Source organism: Telmatherina bonti (assembly GCF_933228915.1).
Source record: "Telmatherina bonti genome assembly, chromosome: 22".
NCBI lineage: Eukaryota > Metazoa > Chordata > Actinopteri > Atheriniformes > Telmatherinidae > Telmatherina > Telmatherina bonti.
This window is the reverse complement of record NC_136631.1, coordinates 19,775,514-19,793,186: the sequence shown is the minus strand read 5'-3', so window position 1 is coordinate 19,793,186 and position 17,673 is coordinate 19,775,514. Positions and strand designations below refer to the sequence as shown.

Below are 17,673 nucleotides of genomic sequence, written 5' to 3'. Positions count from 1 at the left end.
ATTATTTTTTAATTACACATAGCAAGGCAACGTTTCCCTACATATAGATCTGTTTTACTTAAAGTATTTCTTTGAGGTATACTAACAAACTGTTTAGTGATATTAATTATTTCACTTTTGATAATAAAATGGCCGCTCTGCTGGAAAAAAATTCATATTTATACTTGGTTAATAAACAGGAGTATCGTATTCATACTTAAGATTTGGTTAAGGAAAGCATTCTATAACTTGAATTTCATGGAAAAATTAAACGATCTTAGTATCTGTTTATTTCTCAGCCTTTAAAGGAACTAGAAAACACCACTTTACCACTTTTTACAAAAGATAACAGCGAATATATACTGGCGCAGGCTTAATGGCTAAAATTGAAAGTGTCACTTTTTAAACTCCTATGACAGAGTTGTGTGTGAATGTATTCCGTTTAAATAGCTTTCATTTCTTTTGGTCATGATGGATCCAGAAATTTGATCCTAATTGAGTCTAACAGAGTACTGCATATGCACCCAAAACAAAGACTCAAAAGGAGACAGTATGACTTTCTGAACATAAAGTCAAGGACTGGAACCACCCGATGCTCCAGCACTATGTCACAACATGTCAGCTAGCCATCACAGCTGATGGGGATCAGGGCCATAGTGAGGTATTGGGACCCAGTGCCAAAGGGAGGCAGGGATGTGAAAAACATGTGTGAGCAACCACCAATCCTCTGTGTATATGCCAATTCACAAATCTCTCAGATTACTGCAGTTTGGAAAAAAGCCCACACAGCAAAGAGGGTAGTGGCAAAAACTTTTTGGTGTTGCAGTGAATGACTTTTTTCTTGTTATAAAACCTTTCAACTGGTATTTGATTTAAAAAAAGACTGACATTCAACTGGAAGGTCCAATGAAGCTTGTAAAGAAAAAAAAAAAAGTAAAAATATGTATGCTTGATACCAACCGATGATATTGCAACTTCCATAAACAGAAACACTGTGTTTACTATTTATTCAATTATGTGTCTGGGAAAGATAATAATGTTCTCTTAAGTAATGTAAATTATTTGTCATCTCTACAATCAATTTACAAGTATGTGTGTATACACACACACACACACACACACACACACACACACACACACACACACACACACACACACACACACACACACACACACACACACACACACACACACACACACACACACACACACACACACACACACACACACATCTCTGTTCCACCATGGCCAGGCCATGAAGGCTTGTTCCTGCCCAAAGGTTCTCATGACAGCAGATGTGATGCATTAATCACCCATTTCCTAACTTCCCTTCCAACACAATGTGTGTATTCTACTAAACAATCAAGCTCACAGGCAGACTAGTCAGGCTGCAAAGGGCTCAAATAGCTGGAGTGGATTCGGAAGTAGTGTAATGTCCAGATGTACCATGTAGTATTCTGCGGTTAAAGCAGCCTGTGCCAAGGAGGAAGTGGCTATCTTTGTTTTACAGAGATACAAGTTACATACAATACTGCCTGAATTGACTGAAGTTTGTGGCTGACAAAGTGAGAGCCTACACTGAGAAAATGGGTAGGGCTGATGCAGATAAATAAATAAAATCAGAAAAAAAAAAAAAGAAAAAGGCTGACCTGTTCCAGTAGCTCCAGAACTGTTCATTGAGGTATGTGCGATGACTGTGGTCATCTCCAAAGGAAGCTTTGCTCTCAATCCAATGTACAATGTGTCCCTCCACAGCTTTTTATTGGATGAAAACACAAAAAAAGCTTGGAAAAATCCAAAAATGTAACAAATAACATTTTTCCATTTCCATTTCATTTATTGACTACTTAGACAAACAAGTAATAAATGATTTAAAAAAAAAACAAAAAAACATGCTACCACTGAGAAAAATAGTTACATCAGATAAATGCTGATGTTTATTAAAGTTTATATACTAACCAATGGGAACTTCCAGGATGACATCAGGTGTTTTGTCATAACCCATAGTTCTCAACTGGTTCTCATCTGCAGAGGACAAAGTACAGAATTTTAACATCCAACTTATCTTGAAATGCCTCCACTGGAGAAAAAAAGCAACTTTTTTAGTATCAATCACAGACTGTGTTTTACAGATGAAACAGAAGCAGAGGACTACAAATGCAGTACAACAATTAAATGCATCTGCCAAAAATTTGCTGTCACTGCACAAAAACCTGCTATGCTTTGTTATGCGCTCCAGGTTTCAGTTTGGCTAAGCTTTATAAAATATACTGCAAGAGCACAAGGTTGGCATTATAGCTTCCGTAAGCCTGACCCCTGACTGAGCAGGCTGCAGCCATTGTCCTTGACTTCTGGCATGCTTTGGCCATTATCCTTACAACACCTGATTTCTCCATTAAATCTCAGGCTGACCAGGTCATTCAGTTCCAAGAGCCTGCATCTTTGTCTCCAGCCAAGCTCAACTAATGGGGCATGGAAGGGAATTGAAGGGAGATGGAGGGTGGCGGTGTCAGTGGTGAGGAGGTAGCATCAGCCAAGGATGAAGAAAGAGAGCTGAGAGGGGTCAATGTGGCTGCCAAAGGCCTGTGGTACAGAGGGGCATCCTGGATGTGGTAATGTTGGTCTAGATGTGTGTGTGTCACAGGATGAGAACCTCTGTTCACACCCACTGGGCTGTTGACATTCTCATGTGGCTCTGATCGCCTTTTTACATCAGCTTTGATTAAAATTAATGGGCCATCCCTGCTGTTGGGTAGCTTATTTCCAATCCATTTATCAGATGGGGTGAGGCCGCTTCAGTGGCCCTAGTGCCCCTCGAACTCTGACAGTTTTAGAACAGTTCTCTGCACAGCCCTGAAGAAAGGTCAGTGCTCCATGTCCAAATAAATGATATGGTCTTAATGACAGAGGGAATGACTTTATCCTTCATCGTTCATCTGACCTTGGGGATGGTGATGGGATAAGATGATGGGATAAGGTTAAAAAACAATCCATCTTACAATCTCATACCAGGATTCTGCCAAAAAAAAATTAAATAAATAAAATGACTGAATTAAATCAAATTTAATAAATCAGATGTACAACTACCTGTAACTAACTTGTAACAAACTGTTGCTTGTTCTGTTAAAAATGGCTTTTTTTTTTTTTTTTTTTTTTTTTTTTACAATAAATTAATAGAAATTCTGTGACTTCCTCTGGTAGTGAGAGTAGAATGCGTCCCAGATAAACAACAAAATTAATTTTGAGCCATGAATTCATTACCTTCTTGTAGAACTTGAGTTTCCATGCAGTGTCTACAAGTTGTTGCTAATCTCTGTATCCAACTAGCCTTTCTAAGGCAGTGCATGAGAATTTGCGATATATATGTGGCTTCATTGTTCTGTCATAACTGGCTGCAGCAGAGCTGAGGAGGATAAAGGTCAGCCTGGTGAGGCTTGCAGAAGGTTCACTAATCTTTTGCTGCTGCAGCTCAAAACTCATATCTGGATCACTAATGGGTACAAGACACTTCTTCAAAATGGAACCCCAGCTAGGAAGAGGCAAGGTACTGGTATGGGCTATCCTTAGGCATAACTCTATTTAAGTTTCTTAATTAAAGCTAGATGGAGGACCAGTTTAAAATCAAGCAGCCAGTCTCAGAAAGTTACTTCCCTTAAGCAGTGGCAAAGGCAACGCTTTGCAAGGCCACAATCTTTGTGCAGGAAAATGAGCCATAAGATACACTGAACTTCTCCATTGCTTGTTCACATACTTAGGAGCTTAAAAGTAAGTATATAGGCTTGTGATTTATAGCAAGACATTAAAAGATAACATTCGATGCATCAGTCATGCCTTGAGGATGTTACTAAGCTACCAAAAATCATTTCCATGATCACAGTGATTTCAAGAAAATCACTGAAAATATGATGAGAAACTCAAGAGATGGCTTACCCAGGAAGGAAAGATTCTTCTCTTTCAATTTGTCACGGAGCAGTACTTCGTGCTCTTGGCCAATAGCACTGTGAAAAGGGTCAAGGATCCCAACATACAGTAAAGCTAGGGCAGTATTTAAAACAACTGCTAAAAAAAAACAAAAAAAACAAAAACAAACGAAAGGACTCATGCTTGCAATTAAGATGATTTAAAACCAGTCAACACAAACTAAGAAAACATGGTACAGCAAAGCATTTACCTGTAACATCGATTACAATAAGATTAAAAAGTAGAATAAAAGGTAACAAAGTTATTTGTCCTACCAGTTTACAGTGCCAAGTAAAGTGCCAAGCTGGTTTTCACCATGGCAACAAATAACCCAATCAAAGTTTCAGGTCAAGTTGAATCTGCCTTTACAATAACTTTTTAAAATACATTCATGTCAAATCTTAATTTCACAAAAGGCTTATTGAGTGCAACAGCTATTGTACTTGTCTTGCTCAGCTCCTTCCACTAAGTTTAAATACACACACACTAATATATTTATATATGTATATATAAATAAATAATATATAAATATATTATATATGTATATATAAATATTATTTTTTTAAGGCATTTATTTTCAATTATGCCATTTACAATGCTTGTTGCCATAGAGAAAAGTGGATGTCACATGTATATTATGTATGTTTGGCAAGACAGTTCTCATGGCAGTTCATGACACTCAGTTACTCCAAATGAACTAATTAATACACTTTTAAGATGATTAGCACACATGCAGGAAGAACTACTTCTTTTGTGCATGGGCAAAGTTCTTTGACAGCAAATAGCAGTGGGGCGGTTATTATAAACTCTGGCAGAGTAACAGACTTTCAAATGACACAGAGCAGTGCAACAGAATGGTAAAAAGGGGGATGAAAAAAAAGGGGGATTTGGTTGACTAAATCTGAACAGAACACAGCCAGACCACACAAAAAGCCTGGAAAAGCATGATAACATGTGGATATGCACACTTACAATCATTCAAATAAGTCTTCCTCTGAGGAGATAGTTGTGCGACCTAGTTGGTTGCCCCTAAATAAATTAGAATCAAATTCTTCCCTTAACGTCAGAGCTCTCTAAGTTGTAAAGGGATATTTGAGTTTGTTGATTGGAGAGGGAAGGATAATACCATTCATATGAGGCTTACAACTAAATTCTGAATAACTGAAATTAAAATTAATCTAATACTAATACTCCCTGTGGTGCTGAATTGCATAGAAATTATCAGAAAAAAAAATATAATCCAATTAAAAAGGATTGAAAATATATGTAAGTAAGAATATTTGGCTTTGTCCTTCCACAAGGCTTTTAAATGATTTTTTTTGTTACATAGATCATTGGAATTTATACACTGAATGCACATGGAGATACATTCAAATAAGCCCACCCTCTCCTCTGCCTCCTTCAAGCCCTTTCAAGGCCCGTATTGGTGAAAGTGGGATGGCAGACAGGATGAAACACTTCCTCTGTGAAGCAGAACTTTTATGTCAGGTGAAGCCAGACACATCTCATCCCCTTCAATAGCTCCTCGTCAATTTCAGGCTTAAAATTTTATGGGATAGGATACTGTTTGATGCAGTCTACCAGTGGTCCATAACAGCAGTCATTTATTGTGCACTGAAAAGAGAGGGAAGAAATATTATGGCACGCCAAAAGGTTGGTGGGTGTAAGGGAGGTGAGGGAAGCCCTACAGTCGTTGGGAGAGCAGAAATGCTGGTGGCCTGGCAGGCATGATTGTTGTCAATCACGTGACCTCATCAGCAAACATGAGGCGCTGATGGGGTGTGTGAGCCAGGTACAACAGTAACATTTAAAAACTCTTATTAGCAGTGGGTTTGTCACTTGGTGAGCAGTGGGGCAAAAAACATTACACAATTATGACAATTGTATACATAAAACCCTTACTTGGTATATATTTTTGGCCAGTATTTGGTCTGGAATCAATGATGGGTCTTTCAGCATGCTGTTGAGGAATGTTTTAGAGGCTGAGAACAAAACAGAATTGGAAAATAAGAAGTTAGACTGTAGGTACAAAAATCACAAATATTATGACACAAAAGACATAATTCTAGTCTTCAATAGATAATATTAGTATTGCGTGATATGATGTTAAAATAGCGTCAAAAACAGACAGTTCACTCTGATTCACCATGCCACAGTTGGCACAGTATTTCTACACTTGTCCATTAGAGAATCTCTATAGATTTTACATAGATAAATGTTTCAGTCCAGAGCACAGCCACTTCATGTAGTTTATCTTTGTTATGAGCGCAGACTATTCTGCATCTCCCTTCCCCATTCTTGCTCTACTAACATTATAAATCAGGAAGAAAGCCTGTCGGATTGACTCGCAGTTACTGCAACAGCAAAAATTTCCTTAAATCATTTCTTAAAAAGATTTGGATTAAATGGATTGTAACATTGTGTGACGAAATGGTTGATACGCGCCATTTTAGTGATATATATATGCACGCTCCTGACAGACTTGCAGAATTACACACAATACAGTGCATGTTTCTATTCAGATGTCAGGCATGGGTGATGCCTGCAAGCTTTTCTGCAAAAATACATTTCGTGTATGACCATAAAAAGAAGGCTAATTTATGTAATGCTTTTAGAAATTCTTTTAAAAATATACAAAAATCACCTGAACAGTGAATGCTTTGATTGCTTCTGGACCATTAATGCTTTGTTAAAAGAATTTCATAAATATAAAAGACATTTAGAGCATTCCTTTCTGCCCAATTCTCCCCTGTACACTTCTTTTATCTATATTACTTCTTGAGAAAACTACCATGGAGAAGACAAATAGTGTTGTGATCATATACCTTAAGATAAAATAAAAAAGTTGGGAGGGTATAAGAAAAACAAAGCCCATCCAGCTCCCCTTTTTTCTCCTGTCTGTCTCTTTCTTTGCCATAGCTTGTTTTTTCTCTTCCTTTTGCACTCTGCTTTCTTTTTTAGTCTCACAGCCTTGGTGCTCCCCCAGCCCACCCCATAACCCCTGCTCCCTCTTAGAGCTGCAAGGCACAGGGTTGTGCTTTATTTCGCTGCTCATTTTTCTCAGAGATTGGTACCTTCAAACTCAGATCCATACCATGCTCATGTGCAGAGCAGGCGGCGGTGAAGAAAGAGGGTTATATTTTCCCCTTGAGTTAGGACACCTCATGACAAATGATAATGGATAATCAATAAAGTGGGAAATATGAGGCAGCAAACTTTATGAAGCCAGGAAACATATTACTCCCCAACAACACTGGTTTCCCTTAACAAAGTCAGTACTAGACTGTGCCTAATAATCTGAAGGAAAATCAAAGGACCCGCAACCACATCAGCAATATTGGCAACTTATTCCACTTTAATGGCATTTTGATTGATTTTTTTCCCTCTTCCTAATGGTCGTTTTATAGATTTGACGCTGCTTCTGCAAAACAGAAGCATGTAATAAACCTCCCCTAAGGCAAACGTTAGCCATTAAAGCTCTTGTCTTACTAGCACTCATAATTGGAGCCTGACCACCACCACATCTTGGTCTCTCACATAACACACTTCAAGGACCAGATTTCTATTCCTGCTGTCTTTTAAGCACTTTCATTTTTTTTGGTAGATGGCCATAATAAGTGATAGGATGCCATTCTCCTGCTCTTTTTGAGCGACGGGGTTAAAAATAGCCATAAAGAGGTGACCTTGGCGCTGACATTGTGGAATTTCAGCCAAGCATTGACCTGATGGAAATGGAAGGCCAGGCTGCTAATAAATCAGGATGCTTTTAAAATGAGTTTATCCTAATGCTCATTCATCACAGGCTGTAATGCCATTTGCAGGCCCAGGATTCGCTGCTGTGCACAAACACAGCAGTAAATAACAACAGGGCCCTTGCATCCTTCGCATCGTTGCAGCCTCCAACATCAGCATACATTTATTAAAGACGCCCCCGCCTTGCACAGCAGCACACCTCCATGACAACCCAAGCTCCTCTCTGCGACACAGACATGCACATGAGCACTGAAACACACAAGCTCCCCTTTTTAAATACACACTTAAGGCAGACACAGGCATACACATAAAATGTGCAGGAAAATAAAAAGCATAATCTGAAGAACACCAGACATAGAGAACAAAGCCCTGAAGCACAACTTTGCACCTTGTAAACATTCGCCAAATTTACTGTAATTGCCCCATGTTGGTATAAATTCTTACTAAGGCACCGTATCACACCGTCAACATCTGAACAGAAAGAACAGAGAAGAGGAGAATAATAGATGTGAAACGCTACGCCTCCATTGGGATTTGCTAAAGAAAACAGCCAGTGTAAACAAATCACAAGCCTGTTTTCATATGCAACTCCAAAACAAGATAAGCTTCATACAGCAAGGTAACAGTAATGCAACCTTGGCTCAAGTCTTCATTGCTCACTTGTGTCATTTGTAAATACCCTTCTTGTCTCTGAAAAAGTCATTATCTCAAACACAAAAAATATAGAGAAACCTCATTAAATAGCAACATTTGCTGAGGGAGGACTGTAATAAACAATAATGGATGACAATTGTTATTGCCTCTGACACTGATGAGCTCCTCTGCAAGTTTGTTTATTAATTAAAAAACCCACTTCTTTCCACGGGTGGGGGCCATTTACCCATTTCCACTATATGCCCACATTGCCCCCCCTCCCTTACACTCCCCATGCGCAAGTCATTGAGCTGTGGAGGGGCACTCGTTCATCAAACTTCATGGAGCAAGGGAGAGACAGGTCCTGATAATGTGCGCCGCTAAAGCTGATTTTCCATGATGAATCTCGGAGCATATAAATTGGCTAATATCTGAAAACATTTACAGATACTAGAGGAATTGACTACTTGTGGGACATGATGGATGAGGCTCTCCAACACTGGCCGACAGCTCTGCAAATCTCTGCGGCTGCCTAAAGCCCTCATTTGATTTTCCAATTTACTCCTTTTAAATTTATCCTCCCGCATTGAAAAAAAAAAAGGAAAAAAAAAAAACAGAAGATGGGAACGAGAGAGATAGGAGACGAGAAGGAAGGGGGAAAGAAGTGCTTTTTTTTCCCTCCTTTTAACTATCTACTGTGGTGTGTGGGTGCTAGTTGATGATATGAGGTAGTATCTCCCATGCAGGAGGAGCCCAGTCCCTGAAGAGGTTACTGGGGCAGAACTGATCTGCTTCCACCTGATTCTTCCTGATAGCGGTGAGATGAGACTCTACATTTTAGTGTGTGGGTGGGTGTGTGCGTTTATGTGCGGGTGCATGTGTGGGTGTGTGCATCTGTGTCTGTGTGTGAGTTTAGCCGTAGTAATAGTAGACCTAGGGAACTCTGATATGGAGAGAGGCTTCCCAGGTCAGGCCATTAGACTGTGGCGGAGGCTGACTGGAGCTCCTCTGCTGAAAAGGAGTAATTAGTATACTTGTCAAGTGAAGTGCCACAGTGCTGCTTACCCCCTTTGCACCCACCCCTTGCATACACACATATAAAGGGAAACACTCGCACTGTCTTTGCCTCCTTAGTCCCTATATTCTTACTAATTAAGAGCCCTTGCTCTCATTATTTGGAAAAAGGCTGCATAGACAAACACCAGCTCCACATAGTGGAGACACGTGAAAGAAGAAAAGAGCCCTTTAAGACAAGAAAGGAGGAACAATTGCAATCATAATGGATACTAAAAGATTTCACTGGATAGACCAGAATATAATATTCAGTTATCAACACGTTTTATCTGCACAACACTGATGCTATTATGAATTCTGTCACAGAATCAAAGGATCATAGTAGATACTAACATTCTCACAGTGTTAACATCAAACACAGGACATTTATAACCTTGCGTACAAGGCTTCTGTAAAGGAATGTGACAATAAATCTTAAAGGCGGTCGAATCACATAGTTACAAAACACGGAGTAGCAATCTAATCTGGAGCTGGGCCTTGGGAAAATGGAAAAGGTCAAATAGCTAGCAAAATTGCCTCCACAAAAAAAGTATGTCTAAATCTAGAGGCACATCAACTCCTGTCAAAGGAGGAATAGAAAGAAAGATGAAGAGATACCAGTAGGGGGAAAAGACAGTGCATGAGCTCCCCCAGTGTGTGTGCTGGTGACTTCTAAAAGGTATCTACTGACATCGAGCTCAAATGACAATATGGCTGTTTACAGTGTTTTTTTGTTTTTTTTTTATCAGGTCAAACTGCGGTAAGTGCAAACAGGTCTGCCTCCAGACTACATCATTTTAATGTCTGTCCATATTAAATACTATAATGCTAAATTATATTTTACTTTAACGTCACCCAGATTGATGCATTACAGAATTACACAGATTACTAATTTTACAAAAACTGAAACAGTGTCCTACTTTTCAAAAGTTTCATGTTTTTTCAAACATTAAAAATGCCAAATACTTGTGTAACAACCAAAGAAATGTAAAAGTTTGGTAGCTAGCTGTAAGAAAACACATCTTATGTAGTTTAGATTGAGTTTATTACATCTTGGCGCCACAGCCCTTAAAATAAAATACTGAAAAGATTATCTAGTCTCATATCAAAGAAAACAAAACAGTAGTGATACAAATAATATAGTCTGTAGTAATAATATTGAAAATCTATAGGGGCAATATCTGCATAACTAAAACACAAATCTATCCAAAACCATAACCCCCCACATGTGACCCTTCCTCCCCAACTGCCCAGTCCGTTTTCATGAGGCAAGGAGCATTATGGATGTTGATATTGTATTCAATATGCACTAAAACTGCTTTGAATATATTGATTCATTTCAAGCATGACCATGTAGTCCTCCATTCTGCTTCACTGAGATCCTTTACAATGCATGAGATGCAAAGGAAGAGGGGGGCAGTTTGTCGGTGGCATTATCAGGCTGGGGTGCAGTGGTCGTAGAGGTATAGGCAGGGTGGAGTAACAAAAAGAGAGCAAAACAAAACAGGGCAGGCCCAGAAACAATTTAAAACTCTGTATTGATCCATTGCTGGTGATTGTACATATATTCCAAAGTCCCTGAGGCCCCATTCCTGAATCAAGAAAACAAGAAACAATGGTGCTATGTGGAAGGCAAGCTACTCACCCACACTGTAAAATATAACGTTGGTTTTAATAGGAGAACCAAGTGGATAACGCTTCATTTTAATCTAGCTATTAGCAAAGCTAATCCTAAATAAATCATGTGAACTTTAAAGGGCAAGATTGTGAAAATATTGATGTACTTATCTTAATTACACTGATTTAACTTAAGTACTTGAAAAATTATGTTGGTGGAAAGCAGGTTACCCACATTGTTGTATATTTCTATTAACGAAAATAAAGATAATCCACTGTATGAATCTTCTCAGCTTTAATTTACCAGCTTTGTAATGGGTGAAATTGCCCACTACTTTTTGAAATTACTTTTTGTATTATTTTATTTGTTTGATTAATGAAAAATGCAAATTATACAAATAGGTTTTGATTTATTTCAGAAAAAAAAGTAATAAACTCTACTGTCATGTCCATTTTCCAGTAATCCAAGTCCAAATTTTTCACATTTTCTTTCACTTATTTTTCTTTATCTTTTTGTTTTAAATTACTTAGGAATATTACATTGTTTAAAATAACTTAACTTAAAATCTTACCATTGAGATCTCTACCTCTTAAGCTCCTTGTGTGAGGAAAACAGTTCTGAGATAAAGGAAAACATTATGTAGGATTCATTTTGTTAACATGTTGTAGACATAAACACCGATTGCCTGTTAGAATGAGGATTGATTTTTAACAAAGGAATTTTTTAATTAATGTTGATCGTGTCATGTGGCAGCTCTCATGTTAATTGGCATTCAATCATTAGCTGCATTTCCATTACAGTTTTTTGCAAAACTAAAGCGATATTTGTAAGTTTAGACAAACAACAATTGCAATTTGCGGGTGTTTCCATTTAAAAGTGTTTAGCGCATTAGCCTGATAAAATCTTGTCATTCTCGTGAGATTTTACAAAAATTGTGGCTTATGCACATAACCACGTAGCATTATTTTAGGGTTTTCAACTTGCTGTGGAGAATTTGCTATGGATTTTCGAAGCTTTTTTTCCCTAATTTTCTTTTCTCAAACTCTGAAATTCGCTGTTGCTTGCTCCGTACCACACCATCTTTATCGGAAATCAACTGGTCATGAATCCCACGTCATGTCCAGGGACACGCAAATGCGAAAAGAAGTGTTTCCATTACAGTTTTGCAATATGTTTCTATATTGCAACATCTGAACAACTACCAGCGTAAAAATGAGCAGAAAAGCCTTTTAGTGTTATTTGAGACTTGTCTGTTATCCAGACAACTGCTACACATTCACAGAGGTGTCTGTGGTTTGCTATAAGTTTTAGCAAAAACCTATTCCCACATCAAATTTCTGCTACAAACAATCAATTTTGTGTCAGTTAATTCACGTAAGAGATTAAATCATTAGGCATTGAAAAATAACCCTTTTTTTTAAAATCAAGATTTATCAACTTTGTAAGAGTTTTATAAACTTGTCTAGATTTTGCTTATTGCATTCCATTTAGCATATTATTATTATTATCATTATTATTATTATTACTATTATTATCATTCAGTAAAGTCAAGCAGTTAGGTTTTACCATGGAATTATGGGAAATGTCTATTATATAGTAGTTATATGTGCCTGCTTGCCCAATCTCTAGAGTTTTACTAAGAAAAAAAACACACTTACACACACTTGCACCCTGGAATACTGTGTGGGGCTGACATGGTGGGGTGGGGTTGGGGGTTGACAGATATGTCTGCCAATAGAACTGAACCAACCTGTTCACTAATTGCCAGCAAAGACAATTATCCTTGCATTGTTTCATGGTGAAAACACATTACTGAAGTCTAATATAAACACAGGAAGACTCAACGATTTACCTGCAGCCCATGTGACAAGCAAGTCATGTGTAAAGGGTGAGCTGGTCAGAGGGCGACAGAAGACACAAAGCAGAAGTCACCCTCATACTAACTAACTTCACATACTGCAAAAGTGGAGAGGCTTGGTGTGATGGTAATATCTCTGAATATTTCACATTTATACTGCAGTATTCACACTAATTTACTGGACCAAACTAATATGCATTTTTGTGGCTTTGTGTGTCCTCAGGTTAATTTGAATCTAAGATTATTCTGTAAAAGTCATCTAATCTCTGTGAAATGGCTTGCAGTAAGAGCCCGAATGACTTAATTTGCCAGCCTGCAAAATGTGCAGTTATCATTTCAACTGCACTGAAAATAAACAATGATCAGCCACGAAGTTTATTCTGTCTTCAATGTATTCTGAGCAATAATAACGCATGCTTTCACTGTATGGAGATGGACAGATGCAGTGTGCTATAATGTGAGACAGAGTACCTCTCCTGGATGAATGCCGTGTTCTACAAGCTGCTCAGACCAGTATTTTGACAGGCAGTGGATAACAGTAGGTCCAAAGCAATCACATCTTTGACTTTGACAAATGGCTCGACTGTAGCGAAGTTGAAAATAACACACATCCACTTTAATCTCTTTCTTGATTAAATTGGAAGCACGTCTTTTTGACATCATGCGATTGACTCTCAAAGCACCGACTACTGCACACACACACACAAAATACACTTGGTGTTCAAGACAAAATTTTTAAAATAATATGAAATTGCTCAAATGTGACACTGAGAATCCAGGATGTAAAAGCGTAAAGAGAAAAAGGTTATTTTTGTATCAATTAATAAATATCATATGTAAATAATATAGAATTGTGGAAGAAATTATTCTTGACCCATAACATTGTAGACAAAGACATTACATAACCTGAATATGAAAACAGATACCAAGCAGATCAAACAAGGTCAATAATTCACAATTCAGTAACAATTTCTGGAAAATCTACGATACAACAAAATAGAAACTGTTTGGTTTTTCTACCAGTTACTCAACCTGATTTCTTATGTGGACCTCAAAGGTACATAAAAACAGATAGATTGAGGAATGAAGAGATGTTAAGGAATAGAAGTATTGGTGGGATGAAGGTGGGTGACGAAAAAGAAGAATCAGGGGTGTTATAAATAACACCAATGAGGCAAGCTACCATTGATCCCCACTGCAGTTAGGAGGTGGGTGGTCCTGCTAGCACTTAATTGCCAATCATGTGCCCTGGGATGCAGCTACTTCTAAATGTTGTCTGCTTCTCATTAAGGTTGGACAGGTTGAAAATACAGCAACTAGACTGGAATCTGGACTCAAACAGAAGGAGATTCAATGGACTAAGTGCTACAATTAAGACTGATGTGGAGGGTGATGGAGTGACAAACTGCTAAGTGTTACTCACGCATTTCACCATCCATGTCCTGAAGGAACCTGTCCAGAATGATACGAGCCATCAGAGCAGGAGACAGATCCACCTTTACAAAGATTGAAGAACAAAAGAGGAGAATTTGACTAAATAGAAGAGGGGCTGCGGTGAATGGGTTAATGCAACTTGAGTAAAACAAAAAGAAGTGGAACTGCTTCTCCTTTTCAAAGGATTGTGATTTACAAATTTCCAGACATACCATTTCAGCCTTGATTTCAGCACTGATAAAACCCCATTAGTTGATGTTTAGCTGATGTCACATGGGTAATAATGACTGTAATGGTTCTAATCTCCAAACCTTGTCCCAGTTTTTCACAATCCCTTCACAAACTTTCAAAAGCATAGCTTTGCAATAACATTTCCCACAGGAGCACAGCAAACACAGCAAAACTACCTGGCTGAAATGCCTTAGCTTCTGACATCCCCAGAATTGCATCTTGTTAAAAAAAACAAAAAAAAAACAGCACATACTATACCCAGGCAAAAAGACAATGAAGAGCTTTAATCATAGAATGATCACCAAGGCAAAACAGCAGCAACCAACAGGACACACCTGAGGGACAATGGGAATACGGTGCCTATTAGCAAGGAGACAACCTATGGCTGCTGCTGCTGTCTTTGAACACAAAGACACCTGGAGAGGTGAACATTGTTTTTGGTTTGAGTAAAAGGAGGAGCCCTGACAAGTAAAGGAGCACTAATGATTGATGCTGAAGGTGTCTTCCTGACCACATTCTTATCTGCACATTGCACTCCCTAATATTTCAAACTACAGTCATAATAATGTTAAAAATGGACACAAAAAAAAGAAATCTTGCTGTTATGGCCAGCTTAATTAAATCAAACCATTTTAATAGAATAAATAAGCATGTAGAAATGTACATGGAGTTTTTTTTTCTCTCCAGCAATGTATCTGACCTTTGTTTAAACAGTATACAAGCCAAAATGAAGATGCATCAACCTATTCACTGCTAAATTTCTTTCCCTCCTCGATAAAGAGGGAATTAAAATATTACTTGAAGACTGTTCCACTCCTCGCCAGCTCATTATGAAACAACATTCTTCGAGCCAAAGATCATTTTTCTTCTTGTTAGCATAATTGGGGAATTTGCCCTCAGCTTGCACTGAGAATGCAGAGTTTCATCTTTTCTCTGATGTATTCTGATAATGCTGGGAGCATTGTCTAAACAATGTCTTTTAACCCACTATTGTATTAAAATCTCTGAAAGACTGCATGAAGGAGGCGGAATGTAAAAATGCTCTCAAATGCCTGTAATAATTAGGGTTGACTTAACAAATCTAACATTTGTCACCTTCAGCTAAAGTAGAAGTCTTTCATCTCTCAAATTCTTCCAGTTCTCTCCCTGTATTTCCTCAATCATTTGTCTTTGTGCTTACTGGCCTGTTCTTCATTCACACCTCTGGATAACAAGAGAGAATCTGATTCTTGGTAACCTGCATCAGAACTGACACATGAAAAATGGCAACATTACCAACGCAGGCTCAGCCTGAATAAGTACCACCTGATTAGTTCAGGTATTTGCATCTCCCTAATTTTCATATTAATCATGAGTCCATGCACTTCATGAATTTTACATTTGACTAAGACTCATAGAGCCTTCAATTACTGCTGAAAATAATTATAACTAAATGAAATTCTGGTTGTTTTAGCCTAAAAGCTAATGGATGTAACAAAGAATATAGCATTGGTGTGTCTTTTCTTAAATGTGTATGTTTGAGTAACCTTTGCATAAAGCTTTCCAAAAAGTATACAAAAGTCTGTATGCTTAGAATCCACATTTGTGGCCTTCTTCCCAAGGCAAAAGATATCCAAGAATAGTTTTATTACTGTTGGAAAACATATTGCCACAAACGACAAATACATTAATTAGCAGTCTAAGAAACCATGAGTGTTGGTTTAAATGTTAAGTCGCATTTTAAAATGAGTTATATGGTTCAGAGACAGTATTCATCACTGAATGGAATTGAATGCGTTTAAAGAAAAACAATGTCAATAAAATGGAAAATAAATAACACCAGTTGGTTTTGAGGTTAATGCCTACTCAAGTGATCTACTATGCTTTTGAACAAAGAAACTGTCTCATTGCAAGCAGCATTAAAACGGATGTATGAATTCACTGAATATCTGCAAGTAAACATATCGCTAATGAGCAGAGTAGAAGTCTTAAATACAAAGAAATAGCAGACTTCAGGCATTTAAGGACAAGTGGACAGGCATACTGATGGAATACAAATATCTACCACATGCTTCTTTTAGTTTTGTTATCTGTGTATAATTACAATACATCATCCAGAGAATAAACCTTATTCTGACAACCTGAAGTAAATAATTGCTGAAGTGATGAACAGAGGAATTAACCAATGACCCCCTCCTCACCTGTCCACAGCTTGTAGCAACTCTGCCTGAACTGCAATTTGGAAAATGGCGTAATAAAATAAAAAAAGTATTTTCACATCTGCTTAGTGGAGAACGGAAACTAACTGCATTAAATAATTGATAATAGTGCAGACCATTTTACCAATTTTAATAATGACTAACAGACAAGGGAGAAATTCAGAAACTAAAGCAAACCTCCCTTTATCCATTTATAGAAACTATCTTCAAAAGGTAAAAAAAAAAGACAAAAGAGAAAGAAGCTAAAGGTTGTATTGTTACCTCATTGGCTAAGTCCAGCAAGACAGGAGCAGTGGGATGTGCCTTGGCTTCACTCAGATACCTTTATGATAACAAAGGACAACAACCGCAGTGAAAAAAAACAGGGCCCACAAAGGATGACAGAAGGGTAGAGGGGGTTAGACCAGGCTAGCCAAGACATGCTAATGTCCCTGATGACTTTGCCCTGGGTGGCATATGGCAGGCTCAGTGCGGTTAAAACAGCACTGCTTGAAGAGCTTCAAATTTCCTTAAAGCCAGACAAGCATGTGATAGTTAGTTTACCCCTGCCGCCAAACAAGCCTTTTTTCCCTCGCCAGCTAAAACCTGAACTCCCTTCAGATCTTGCCCAGATCATCTGAGTTTTGTTGTTGTAAGTGGATTAGAAGTGCATTATCCAGCCTTATCTTCTCCAGAACAATACACTAATAAGCTTGATAAAGGCTAATTGCAATATGTAAAGAGGCTTTTCCCCTTACAGCTTTTCCCCCCTTTTTTAATTTAGCCATATTCATTGAATTACACATAATCATCCCATCATAAGGCTGTGTAGGGCAAATGTCCAATGCTTGGTTATTTATCTTTCTGCTCTCAGCCTGACATGGAAAACAGAGCTTTGGCTTTGCAGGTGCAAGTGGAGATCTGCAATGAATCCTGAGTGTGGGGATCTGTTTGGAGAAGATTATAACTGTCATGGT

The 17,673-nt window shown here is 38.1% G+C and overlaps 1 protein-coding gene across 1 annotated transcript in view; it reads right to left on the bottom strand.

Moving 5' to 3' along the window:
• The window catches only part of cdin1 (CDAN1 interacting nuclease 1), a gene marked incomplete at its 3' end in the record, with an annotated part of 53,950 nt that overhangs the window by 25,093 nt on the left and 11,184 nt on the right, over positions 1 to 17,673 (bottom strand). The window contains exons 5-11 of the mRNA XM_079262625.1: positions 16,979 to 17,039; positions 14,278 to 14,350; positions 5,842 to 5,921; positions 5,504 to 5,553; positions 3,910 to 3,977; positions 1,939 to 2,004; positions 1,629 to 1,734 (exon numbers count right to left, since the gene is read on the bottom strand). Coding sequence (XP_079118751.1) covers positions 1,629 to 1,734; positions 1,939 to 2,004; positions 3,910 to 3,977; positions 5,504 to 5,553; positions 5,842 to 5,921; positions 14,278 to 14,350; positions 16,979 to 17,039 — 504 coding nt within the window. The remainder of the gene's footprint in view (positions 1 to 1,628; positions 1,735 to 1,938; positions 2,005 to 3,909; positions 3,978 to 5,503; positions 5,554 to 5,841; positions 5,922 to 14,277; positions 14,351 to 16,978; positions 17,040 to 17,673) is intronic.